The 13407-nt window shown below is 45.2% G+C and overlaps 1 protein-coding gene across 1 annotated transcript; it reads right to left on the bottom strand.

The window, feature by feature from the left end:
• Positions 1-936: 936 nt before the first annotated feature.
• LOC148009659 (uncharacterized) lies at positions 937-4366 on the bottom strand. The gene has a single exon (XM_087673067.1). The coding sequence runs from the start codon at positions 3758-3760 to the stop codon at positions 1841-1843; it is 1920 nt and encodes a 639-aa protein (XP_087529193.1). The 5' UTR covers positions 3761-4366; the 3' UTR covers positions 937-1840.
• Positions 4367-13407: the final 9041 nt, after the last annotated feature.

Genomic DNA, 13407 nt, shown 5'->3' with positions numbered 1-13407 from the left:
TAGTTGACTTCTAAACCCTAGGAAAGCAAGAACCCTTAAACTCAAGTCCCCCAAGAATAAGCATATTGTCCATTGAAAGTAAGATGGATGGAGCTTTCCTAGTATAAATCACAAAGAGCCACTATGAGTTACTATCGAGCCCGAGGCCATCTTTAAAGCAATTTTTTGTTTTGGACTTGGAAGATTAGCAGTGTTATGTTTTATCATGGAAAATGAATTTCTTACTCATTTCGTAATTACTAAGAATGTCAATATCATATTTTCATGGGATATTAGTAAAAGTTACATTTCCACAGTATGCATCTCTTAGCTTCTTCAAAAACTTACAGCCTTATAGGTTGGATTTTTGTTATCCAAAATAGCAAAAAGAGCTTCAACTTGAGCAAACATTTTGACTTTGTAAGGTCTAGAATGCCATTAGCACTCTTCAATCTTCCAAATAGAACTTTGTTGTTAACGTTTCACACTACTCTAATCACAAAGCTATCAACACCAACCAAACTTTTGTATGACTCTTCATTAAGGGTGCTCCCATCTCCAAGCAACACTACTTATTTCTATCTAATGCTATGATGCAAACCCTAGAACGGTGCCAATACATGATAGGCTAAGGACTTGCCAACCTACACAATAAGTTCAAGCAAAATGGGTCTTGACTACAAGGGGACCAAAAGTATTGCATCTAACTTGGCCCTCCCATTTGATTTCACTGACTTTGAAATGTGTTTGATTAATTTTAAATGTGACAAACTTCAGTCGAGTGGTCGACCTCCTTAGAGGCCTCTATGAATAAGTAAATCATCTAGTTCTTTTATTTTATTTTCTAAATTACTTCTTCGGCAAAATAACATGAGAAGCAAAGAAGAAAAGGTGCATGTGGTGTGGCAAGCCTAGGCATTATGCCAATCTTTGGTAGTCTCATGGACATCAAGACACACACACACACACTCTCTCTCTCTCTCTTTCTCTCTCTCTAATGATTACATGACCTAGTTCCTTTTTTTACATATATAAATTACTACCGTCTTCTTGTCAGCCATAAGAAGATGAGACGCACACGATAGTCGCATGGTCATTGAGACCGTCGCCCGCCGCCCCCCCCAAGAAACATCTCAGTCGTTTGATGCACGTGTGCACAGCTGGATACAAATATCGAATATCGATTCCTGATCTGTCGTTTGAAGCCTGTGTGTGCTGCATTGCCGGTAAAAACGATCCAATATTACTAAGACTTTTTCCCTTCACCATCGATAGCACGCTTAGAATTCAAGTCGCAATCTTCACCTTCCAGAGCACGCTTAAGAATACATGTAATAATTCTTCTCAAGAGACGCAGTCTCGAATGAAACTGCCATTCTACAAGGCATCACCATGCCACGGATGAACTACTATCGAAAGCTTAATGTGTAGTATCACTTCAAGAGAGATTTTCCATGAATCATAACCGCTGATGGGTCAGCTTCCCTCAGAGAAGTTTATCAGCTAGAAACAGACATAGCATCATGTGATGCCTTATCATTGACACCTTTGAGCCATGACCTCTGCAAAGGATTATTGTCCTGACAGGCTCGTCTCTGCAAAGTTGCCTACTTATCCTACACTCGCCTATAGAAGAAGAAAGAATGCCTCTCTTCTTGGTATTCCTCATAACTATCTAAAAAAGTTCCGCCTCAAAGGAACTTGGATGAGCTACGTGTTGTCCCCAAAGACAACATCATTGCTGAACCATGGAAGGTAGCTATGTGTTGACCCCGAAGACAACCACTGCCGAAGCATGGAAGGTTGGATGAGCTATAAGTCGCCCTCAAAGAAAACACCATTTCTGAACCATGGAAGGTTGCTATGTGTTGACCCCAAAGACAAAACCATTGCTGAACCATGGGAGGTTGCTAGATGGGATCTGATTTCTCACCGGGGATCGGAAAGGATTCGGTGTCACCGGATAGCTAATGTGCAGACCAGCTGCTCGGAGAACCTGCTTGGCATTAGCACAGCAGGGTTCCGAAAAATCGGTGAAGAATGCAGGTGTGCCCAGGGCGTTGATGACTTCAAGAGCACCCAACCATGAACCATAGGTTTCCAGTCCAGAATTCAGAGCCACCACTACCTGAGGAGGTGGTAGAGAGTTGATCTCTTCTTGGTAGAGTCCTTTCACAAAAGTGACCTTCAACTTCTTGCCCAGTGACGCTGCTGCTCCTGAGAGCGAGTTGGGGACCTCTGGGCCTATCATCACTATGTGCAGGTTACCAGATCCACCCAGCAATTGAGCCACTTCTGAAAAGGCTGGCACCCAATCCAACTCACCCTCTGGACCAAGGTAATGCACCACAGCCTCCCTCCCCTTTGCCAGGCACATCTTTGTAGCGACGCTCAAAGATGCCACAATGTGATACAATGATAGAGGGAACGAAAGAAGCGTTGCTACCGGGCTAGACAATGGAAGGCCTCTTAGGCTGTAATATTCAGCCCATCCAGATAAAAGTACCATGCCTCCGCTGTCTCCCCCATCACTCAGGGGAGTATCAGGTGGAAAATGACCATGTTCCAATCCCCATGCTCCTGCCAAGCCACCTCCACTTGAGGATGCTGGTAACAGACCAAATGGGTGCTCCTTGAAACAACCACACATTCTTCTCCACATGCCTTTCCCATGCAAGCCCACTGATTCCAGCCATTTGCATGCCTGCTCCATCAGACAAGGGAAAACGAAGCCCTTCAGTTCCAACTCTTCCTCTCTCTCCATCATTGCTTTGTAAAGCTCACAGCTCCCTTTGTGCTGCTCCTTCCAGTGCTGCTTCTGACAAGCATGCCCACAGTAAATCACTGCCTTGCACCGGCTGCATCGAGGTGCCATGTCTGCAGGAACCTCCTTGCTGCACATTGCGCATTGTCGAGGGACTGTCCATCCATTCAAGTCCACTGCATAAGCTTCCAGATGCTCAGAGCCTTTGGATGGTGATAACCTGTGCAGATCTTCATCCTGTTCCTGCTGAGGGGGGTGGCTTAATGTGACAGAAGTGACCTCCCAGAACTTAGCATCCTCTGCAGGCCACTGAACATCCAGAGTCTGGACAACCTCCTCGAACGGCGACTGCAACTTGCGGCCATTGCCTTCCACCTGGTGGAGAGAGGGATGGAACTGTGCAATTGCTTTCACACATGCATAGAGCCACCTTAGCTCATCCAGAGTGGGAGCATTAGGAACAGTTCCATCAGAAAGGCCGCCATTGCTCGCATTCGAAGGTCCATACACAAGATCAATGAAAGGGTATGCTTTGGGAGAAGCCAAATCAAGTCCTAGCGTTTTGATCATCTTCTTGTAAGTTGGAGGAAGGTGAGATTCAGTAGCAAATGTGAGCCTCAGAAGGCCTGCAGCAGGAATGGATTGCAACGTGCGGGCACCCCGAGACGAGAAGGAAAGAGAGGACAAGGCATCTGAATGTGATCTATAGAGTAAGAGGGCAGGGTCACCATTGGAGTTGCCAACAAATTGGACACATGAAAAGAAGGGTTTGGAGCCATGGACAGACACACCAAAGAGATGGTGAGGACGCAGGCGCAGCCATGGGTTGGACATGTACAGAGCCGAGCATGCGCGGAAGATGGCTTTGATGAATGCAGAGGAAACTCCATCAATCTTTGTAAGGACAAAATTGGGAGAAAGAGGAGGCAGTACAGATGGGCCAGAGGAAGCAGCCCCTCCTGATAATCCAAACTGGTGCTGAAAATTGCCAAACAGCTCTCTGAGATGGACATCCATGGCCAAAGGATGGGGAGCTCTAGCCTCTGCAGTGGGGTCAATTAGGCATCCTGTGTTTCAGTAAACCTGGCAAGCAAAGGCATGCATGCCAAGATCTGATAAAAAGGCAAAAGACTCCCAAGGTCCCAATCCTTGCCTGCACCCACAGACAAACTATGGGAAAGAAACAAGAGAGAGGGAGAGAGTAAGGACTCTACAGAAGGGAATGTTTACTCAAGGACCATACATGGAATGGCACCATGGGAGAGACAGAGATTTAGAACCCCAGTCTTGTGGGTCTTGGGAAGGGAAACACACACAGACTTTGAAAGAAAGGCTCACTTTCTTCCGTGTGGGTTGATGAAGACAAAAGAGCAAAAGAGCTTCTAGGCCTGAATATTTACTTTTCAACTTTTCATCAAAAGCCTTTCTTAAACAGAAGGAGAAGAACATCTTCTGTCTCTCTTGTATTGTCCCCTGTCTCATCAGACATTTTCTTGTGATGCGTTTTCTCTCTCTCAGAATTGTGCCTTGGTTCTGCATCGTCTTCTAAATTCTACTGCCCAGTGCGGCTTCCTCATGTTCGTTATGTAACAGTGTCCGAGCCACGCCAGCCTGTCTCTTCTGGATCCAGCTTGGATGCAGTTACCAGTACCCCATACACATATTGAGACGTGAATATATGCTTCGGTGGACATTTTCACACTTAACCAATGCCTTTAATGTGCTAAGCGGTATTGTAATGGTCTTCATTAGAGCTGGGTCGCCGCACCAGGGTTTGCGGTGCTTATTCTGGGCTATCTTAAGTTTAGCCTACCCTTGCAAACCTTTGGGTCGCACCAGGGCTAGTGTGGGGAAAGGTTTTAAAGGACATCTTTTCTCATCCTTTCCCATCCAGTTTGGGAAAGATGAGAAAGTAAAGGCTGTAAACCTCCAACACGCCGCCCCCCTCAAGACTATCTCCCACGGGGTCTTTATGATCCCGCGGAGATGGGATCAACAGCGGACAATGCACCCGAAAAAAGAAATCCAATCTTGCTCGTTGATTCCTCAAGAAGTAAACCCGACCTTTCATTGAAAACCCAACGCGAAAAATTCAAACTTGGGTGCTCCAAAAACACTTGCAAGACGACGGACATTCGTGGACCCCACTCCGCTGAACGTGCATTAAGTTCACATGATTGGTTAGTCGACACTCCGTTATTCTTACCAATCTCGCTCCTGCAAACTGCCCAGTGCCTAGTCGACCGTCGAGCACCATTCTTGATGAGCTGCCTAGGCGACAAGCCCATCCATGACACGAACTAAACAGTGAAGGTAGAGACTATAGGCGAGTTGCGACACTATATAGTCTGTGAATCAAGGGGACATCGTTTTTGTTGTCCTTCATGAAGAGTCCAATATTGATCCCGTAGCATGAAGGTAGCAGAGGTTGTTTCTCATGTGTTTTACTTATCTTCATTGAGCCTTTTTATTGTACTTTTCATTTACATATTTTCCTTGTCATTGGACTAGCATGGAATTTTCTTATAGAGTAGTATCCGTGTATGATGTATGTATTTAGAAAATTAAGAGGGAAAGTGGAAATCAGGTGTATAAGAACATTTCCATATGATAGACTCTTAGAAAACTTGGAGAAGAGTTCAAACTTATATAGAGAAAGATAACATATCCAAATGATGTGATATGTAAAGTGTATCTAAATTGCCACTTATGTAGGGTAGTGTGCATGTTAGTAGAAGAATACCCTTTATGAAAACAAGAAGTTGAAAACAAGTGGCTATTTTGAGGAACTTGTTAAATTTAGGCCTTGGTTGAAATCTCCATGGTTACTTGTGCGAGGACTGCATGTTGAGTTTACTTTTGGTCGTTATTCGATCATAACGTCAGGTTTACTTTTGGTCTCTATTCGATGATTGGGTTCATGTTGGGTTTACTTTAGGTCACAATTCGGTGATAATGTTGGGTTTACCTTGTAATGCATTCGATCTTATTGAATATTTATTGTCCAATATGTTTGCAAACTTCGTTAATTTTTTGGTACTTTGGTTAAAATCTCCATGTATACTCGTGCTTTGTTTATGGCAAGGGCTGCATGATGGTTGTTAGGTCTAACTCCATGAGTAACTTGAGAGATCGTCTTAACTTTGAAAGTATCTCTATCCAAACTGAGTTTAGGGTCGCTTTAACCTAATGAATTTTCATTCATGTCTCCATCCATTGTCATCCCTTACATCGCTGCAATTTATAAAAAACGGCATTTGGTTATAAAGACATGTGAACACACTTTGGAAAATATGAATGATAGCTCTAATATGTTGAGGCCTGTAATCTATTGGACATGTAAGGAAGCCCATACGTGTAAAAAGTTTATTTGCCTAGGACCTAGAAGTAAACCCAGAACTGGAAGAATGCCCTCTATGGATGGTAAAGCAACTGAACATGAGTGTATCATAGATTATGATTCTTGTTTGTGATAGTGGTTTATTGGGATTTAGCGTTGATTCTTCTCTCCTTTTGTGCTTGGTCTTTGGTTTTGTTGGGGTTTTAGGGTTGATCATTCGCTTATTTTGTGTAACATGAATTGTGAGGTTTGTTCAAGTCATTGGTTGATAGGCACTTGGTTATGGCACCATGCACAAGGGGTCAGTCCTCGCATGCTTGTCCCCAATGAGACCCTCCACACACACGATCAAAGAAGACTATAAGTTTCATTTATCTTTCGATTTCTACTTTCAATGGATTGTATTGATTTGTAATGATTTCATGAGGGGTGCTTCTAATTGTTTTTTGTAGGTGACATTATCTTCTCGGCCTAGTTGTGAAAGCCATGATGAGCATGTTACACCCCCACCACATGATGATGGTGCTATCTTTGAGAATCACTCATCGGTAAGAGTTTTGCAATACTATGCATTGTGTTTGATGGCATTATGGTGCTCTCTAAGATTTTGGCATTGTGATGTGTGGTGGGCCACTCACTACGTATGTGCTTGCTTAGGGTCAAGCACCGTATGTAGAGATCACTCTCCTTGATGGCTTTCAAGCCCCGGCAGTGCCGTGCTGACATCCTCTGCCCAAAGAGACATGTGAATATGAAGAGGAGGGTCAACATGGTCGTCCACTTGAGGGATGTGAGCATGCCATCCACATAGATATTCCTTGGCAAAAGACTAGTCACCCTATTGGTACCACACACACTCGTGTTGTTGTTGATGCATGGCTTCGCCAAGCCAAGACTTGGTTTGGAAACTTGGAGAGAAAATTAGAGCTAGCCCACAAGAAGTATAAGAGAGGACAATATGCAAGAGGAAGACACTTATGGGACTTACTAGAGGAGGAGGAGCATATCATGACACAAGAGGAGTTCGTAGCCGCTTTTAGAGAAGGGTCATGGGCCAATACGATTCAAAGAAAGAGCATCGCATCTAGCGCACACAAAAGCATATTGCTGAGGGATATGCTAAGCATATGAGTATCTAATCTTGATTTGAGCAATGTAATATTTTGGTTTAATTATCTCCCATTTATTTTAACTCATGCTTAAGAATGACTTAGGTATGGCTTAGAGGCAGTCCCACACTAGAGAGCCTGAGAGGGATTGATGGATGGTAAAAAAATGTCGCATCAAGGTACGTCCATATCACTTGGTATGCTTATCATTGTGTATGTTGGTTCTATGTGAAAGCATAATGGAGGATTTAGATTTCAGGTTGGAGAGTTGTGTGCACACCGAGTTTGTGGCATCATGGTCGATGCTGCACGCTGATGTTGACAAGACCTTGATTGATGCCTTGCTTCGCCCCGAAGAGGCATCAATACACACCATGAATTTATTTGTCATGTGAATAGTACATTTTGTAATATGTGGTGTTGAGAGTTTAGGGTAATATCATAGTCCACATTACTAATGATAGTTTTGGTTCTAGATGGATGGAGCATGTTGTGGGAGCTCTCGCTTAGCCGCCAAGACACACGGACCACTTATTGTTTCAAGCGTTCCAAGCGAGCTCTAATGGCTACCTCTCACCTAATCGACACACCTCCAAACCCACGAATGTAGTGAGCTTACCTCGATGCCAAAATGAGTTGCCTCCTCCTTTGCACACACCGCTAGCTCCACGATCTTAGATGCTCGCTCAAGCATCCTCAAGCTGCCTCCTTCAAGCTCCATCCACCATAGTCATGCGCGCGTGAGAAAAGAGAAGAGAAAAGAAGAAGAGAATGAGGAATGGTGAAGAGCTTCACCCTCTTAATCCCCTCACTCCCACATGCTCACTCCCTCACCCTCTCACACTCCCTCTCTCAAGCACAAGCTTAAGCAAGTAAGAAGAAGAAGAAGAAGAAGAAGAAGAGGAGAGCCACTTTTGGCCACACACAAGAATAAGCTTCCATTCACTTTTTGAACTTTATATACAAGCCCTAAAATTCCATGGGTGCCCATCCCTTTTTACATGACCGGCCTTTGTGGCAAGGTCATTTTTCCTATTTCCGTTTTCTTGCATCATGCCTTAAGCCTACACCCGTCTATTCTTTTACAAATGGCAAAGGAGGGAGGTTGGCGCTCTTTTATAAGAGTTTTTATAGTTTTTTGAGGTGCCTTCTATTTAAAATTGCACTTTTGCCTCAGCTTAGCTTTTAGGGGCCGCCTCTGTGCCTTTGCTCTTTTTCTATTCATTTTCCACTTTTTGCTTCATTTTTCTGCCATCTTGAACTGAGGTTAACATTTACCTCCCGCTGAGACGAGTGCCAGTCCCATGGCACTTCGAGATCTTTGTTGTGGAAGGGTAGGGTCTGGGCCAGGGTTAGTGGACTTGTTTGAGTGGAAAGCTTCGGTAATGATTTGGATGGAGAACCCAAGGTGTGTCGATGAGTGGATGATGGGGGCCTCCGAAGTTGGTGGTTTGCAGCATCCTGTTGTACCTAGAAGGAGAAAGTGCTCGACCTAAGGGGAGTATCTATCTTACTGTGCGGTGCTTGGTGCTCGTGCTGGTGGAACAGGGAGTTGGGTCTAACCCTAGGTAAGCCTGGGTGATGTCCCGCACTTGAGGACCCTATTTGTGCAAAGGGAGGTGCGGTGTGTGTAGCTTAGGTTGACAAGTCTAACCATAGGTGAGTGTTATCTCCTTAGGTTTGTCCTGCCCTTGGGGTGAACTAAGCATGAAGTGGGGAGGAAAAAAGGGCTAGGGGGTTAGGAACGGGGCTGGACGATTGAGGCCACCGGACGTGCCTAACTTGAGGACCCCTAGGTGTAGTGACTGTGAGCTATGTGCCGCAACTTGCGTTTGGACATGTCACAGGCTCCTTTTTTTTGCCTTGCTAAGGTACAGGATTTGGGCAGTAGCTAATTGCTAGTTCTCGTCATCAAAAGGTGGTGGTGAAGGGGATTTAATGGAGTGACTCAAAAATTTCCAGCTCTGCATGAAACCCTTAAGGTTCAATTGGACCTGGAGAGGGGTTGTGGAGAGGAATGGGTGGTTGCAGCGGGTGAACTGACTTTCACGTATATCTTCAATAATAGAGAGGCAAAAGGAAGGTAGAAGGCTTGCTTGCATCATTAGGCAGGTCATCGCGCAGTTATCAATGGCATTAGGGTCAAAAAAGAGTGGGGGGAGGCCACATTCTGTCGGGGTGGGGTCCTACCTAAGTAGGATTTTTAATAGCCTAAGATAGTTGCATGTGGTAATGAAGGCGGGATCTGGACAGGAGGAGAAGTTAGCAATAAAGTGGGTCATGGTGGCATCTAGGCTCTCGGAGGTGAAGGTGAGGACTTGGGCTAAGGTGGTAGTACATGGGTTATATATACGGGGAAGATATAACCCATGTACTACCACCTTAGCCCAAGCCCTCACCTTCACCTCCTATGGCCATGGGTGTTTGCATCAAAGTCTACTCCTACCCTACGAGGATATGCCATGTAGGTGGGGTTGCTTCTCTTAGAAGGGAGGGTACTACAAAAAGCTATCCATGCAAGCACATTGTCGTCGCATATGCCTCTTTGCCACAGTGGCTGGCACTCATATCCAAGCACGGACCGAGGCACTTCAAAAACCTTATCTTGCCAGTACTTTGCATCCTCAGTGCCCTAGAAGGTGGGATTCTTCTCTCTTTCTTCCAGCCATTGTTGGCTTAGCTGACTTCCGACGCCGATCACCTCGTCCACTATTTTAGGGGGAAGGACTCTGCGTAGGGCATTGGGGATGATGAAGCTAAAGTTGAAGGGCTGTTTCTCTTTTTCTTGACTCTCCTAGACTATGAGCTTTGCATGGAAACTGTCCGACAGGTCATTTGGGCATGGTGGAAGGGGTACAGGCGGCTATGCCATAGAATTATCCCTCAATCTTTGTCTGGCTTCTTCACCATTTTCCTTCTCTTCTCTCTCAGGGTGGTTTTTCTTTCTGCGGATGCGTCTGCTGGCTGCCCCTACCCTTCAGAATGGGGTGAAGGGGGTTGTGGGATCACTTCTTCTTCGAATCCAACCAGGTCAATTTGCAATTCAGCTTCACTTCCTGGGCACTCTTCCTGTTGTACCTTCTCTACGAACCCCAAAGCATCAATCTCCTGGGGGGTTAGGCTGGCCAACAACAGGTACCTACGTTGTTCATAAAGGCTCAATCCAATTGCAATGGGTTGGGGGGCATGTGTAGCTCTGCTCTTAGAGCTCTACATGCTATGCTCAGCTTCTTCTTTACCACCTTCAAGGACTCCCCTTCTTCTGCGTAGGTGGCATCCATTAGGGTATTCAGGAAGATTTGTTGTTGAGTATTGAAACCCACTTGGGCTACCTCTACTCTGCTTTCTGTAGGACTTTCTCTTTTTCCACGAGAGCCAAGCGACACGCCAAGGTCTTTACTCTTCGTTCATTTTGGCCTGCCCACTCTTCGGCTCTCTTTTTCATTTCCTCCATATATACCTTCTCCTTGTCTTTGTACCAGGGCCATAAGTCTTTGCTCTTGATCTTCCAATTCCTTGCTCATTCTCTCCTGCTCCTCTCTTTCAAGACTTAGCTTTTCGGTCATGGTTTCCATTTCTCTGTGGTGTTATGCATCTTCTCGCTTCCTTCCTTCTTTCCTTACGAAAAATTCTTTCATGCCCCGTTCGATCCGACCTATTTTTGCTACATGATCCTCATGTTGCATGATTAGAAGATTATACTCTCTCTGCATTTTCACTAACTCTTGATTTTCATCTACGAGCTATTGCCGCTAGCTTTGCTCCTTTTCATCTTTGACTTTTAGTTCCTGTTTCAGATCAAGGATTTTCTTTTGTTGCATAGCCATTTGCCTTATCTTTTCGAGCTAGAAGGCTACCATCGACTCCTTTTCCACTTCCAACTCGGCCACCACTATCTTTCTTTCCTCCCTTGCCTTCTCTAACTGAGAGAGCAATTCGTCAACATATCCATCATGGTTTGCTGATGGCGTCACAGGAGTAGGGATTGGGGTGGTCGAAGCTTCTATCTTTTGGCATTTCGGATCTTGCCTAGACTCGGCATTTGTGGCGGCCAACCTTTTCTATCTGGTGGCCACAGTCCCCCCCTCCCCCCCCCCCCCCCCCCCTTTCCTTGTGCTAGTTCCTTTATTGATGAAGTAGTGCATCCAGGCCACAAAACTGTTCACATTGGTGCTGGCGGGGATGCTTGGAGTGACAGTGGTTGCTTCACTGGCAGGCACTAAGAGGGACAGGATGGGATGGTTGGGAGCCTTACTTTTGCCTTTGATGACCACGAGTGGCATGACTTTGAGCATGTGAGCGCTTGAGTCGGGTCTGTCCTCCCTAGGCGGACTTAAAGCCCCTAGGCCATCGAGTTGGCTTTGTTGTTCTATGGACCAGCGAGTTGCTTTGGCCAAGTCTTCCTCCTTCTATCTCCTCAACTCCGCCTCCTTTTCCACAACTCTTCTTTCTCTCTCTTCCTCTATTTTCCTTGATTTTTCTGCCAGCTTTTCAGCTTCTTCCTTCTCCTTCTTTTTCCTCTCCGTCATCTCTCTTAGGGATTCCCTTTTGGCTCTCTCTAGATCTTCTTTTTCCTTCTTCCTGCCCCCATTCTGTTTCTTCTTCTGAGCTGTCTTTTTAGTGGGCTTCTTTGTTTTTTTCCTTCCAGATTGAGCCTCTTACTCCTCCTTCTCTATCTTAGTTTCTGTCCTTTCGCTCAATGGCTCTTTTCCTTGGTGGGTTGATGACCTATTTGGGGTCTCATCCGCTCCTTCGTTTCCTTGTTGGGCTTCTTTTACAGCCTCCTGGATGATAGCCGTCAACATACTTCCATACCCGATGAAGGAGGCTTTCGAGGAAGGTTTCTTTCTCTCCGTACTTTTAGAGGCTAGGGATTCTCCACCTGCATGTCTACTACCCAGGGCTAGTGCTTTACAGGGTTGCTTGGTCTATAGTCTTGCATATGTAGCCGTTCCAATCCACCTCATCCAAGGTGTGGGCTGCCACATTCTCCAGCACAAGCATACTGATTCGGTGCATGAGGGAGTTATAGCACTGGCTGGAGAAAAGTGAGTGCACCAATTTTGCCTGCATGCGGATCTCAGCATTGGGGATATCCTGTATGCTGATGCCATCATTTGTCAAAGCATCCTCCCTCTTCATCTTTAGCATAGCATATGTATATCTCTTACGTTTTTTCTCCACCTTAGGCTCTAGTCCCAGTGCCTTCTCCACCAAGGCATGGTTCAATGGCACTTGCACCTGTCGAGTATTGTCCCCTCTTCCCACAGTCACCATTCTGTATTCTTGATCGAGGTTGTACGTTCTCAAAAATTCCACACACTTCGTGTGGTCAGGCTCCTGTGCAAACTTCTCTAGGTACTTTGAGAGGTTATACTGTTTTACTACTCTCCTTGCGGCTTCCTCCTTGGCTACCACCTTCTCAAGGTTATGAATGCTGCGAAATTTCAACTAACTATAAGCACAGTTTTCTAAGCTAATGCCGTACTGCGTTCTCTCCTCCTCCGTGAAAGGGAGTCAGTGAGCGTGATTTTGTTGCGGCATCTTTCGTTCCTGTCATGAACCATCATTCCCATTAGTGCTTCTGAAAGAGTTATTTGTTGAAAAGAAAGGCTTCGTGTTTGTTGAATGAAAACATTTAAGCTCCAACATAAACTTTCCTTTCAAACTTTTCACCCTTTATTTCAACATTTTCCTGACATTTTTCCTCAATCGCAAAATAATGTCTTTCTTTTCTTCCTGCATTAAAATGTCGACTATGACTGTCATAGCAGTGTGTTTTTCCTTATGTGTTTATGCATTTGCTTGATTTTGATTGGTTCCGATTTGACTCACCCACCTCACCTTATCTCCTCCCCTTCTGGATTTGGGGAGAATCCTTCCTAAGATTGAAGACTAGTAGGCCCAGGGCATTCAGTGTACGGTTGAGTGTTTACTTTTGCATGAACCAACCATAAAAGTCTGGATTGTATTCCAATTGAGCGTCATGGTCCAGATCGAAGGGTCAGCTACCTATGTGCGTGATGTAAGTAAGGACATATGTGAGGATGTCATCAGAATCGATGCAGCTAGCAATATGTAACTCTTCCTCTGTTAGGAGGCGATCAAGGTAAGGGTGTCCTTTGATGTGCTCTTCCAAGGGTCGATCACGAATAGTTGTTAACACCCTATACGAAGTAGGAGTAACATAAGTCGGGGTCATATTTTGATGTCTT

The sequence above is a fragment of the Lygodium microphyllum genome, chromosome 30 (genome assembly GCF_053477565.2).
Source record: "Lygodium microphyllum isolate KBCC chromosome 30, Lygodium_microphyllum_v1.1.10, whole genome shotgun sequence".
Classification (NCBI taxonomy): domain Eukaryota; kingdom Viridiplantae; phylum Streptophyta; class Polypodiopsida; order Schizaeales; family Lygodiaceae; genus Lygodium; species Lygodium microphyllum.
This window is presented reverse-complemented; position numbering and strand designations above follow the sequence as displayed.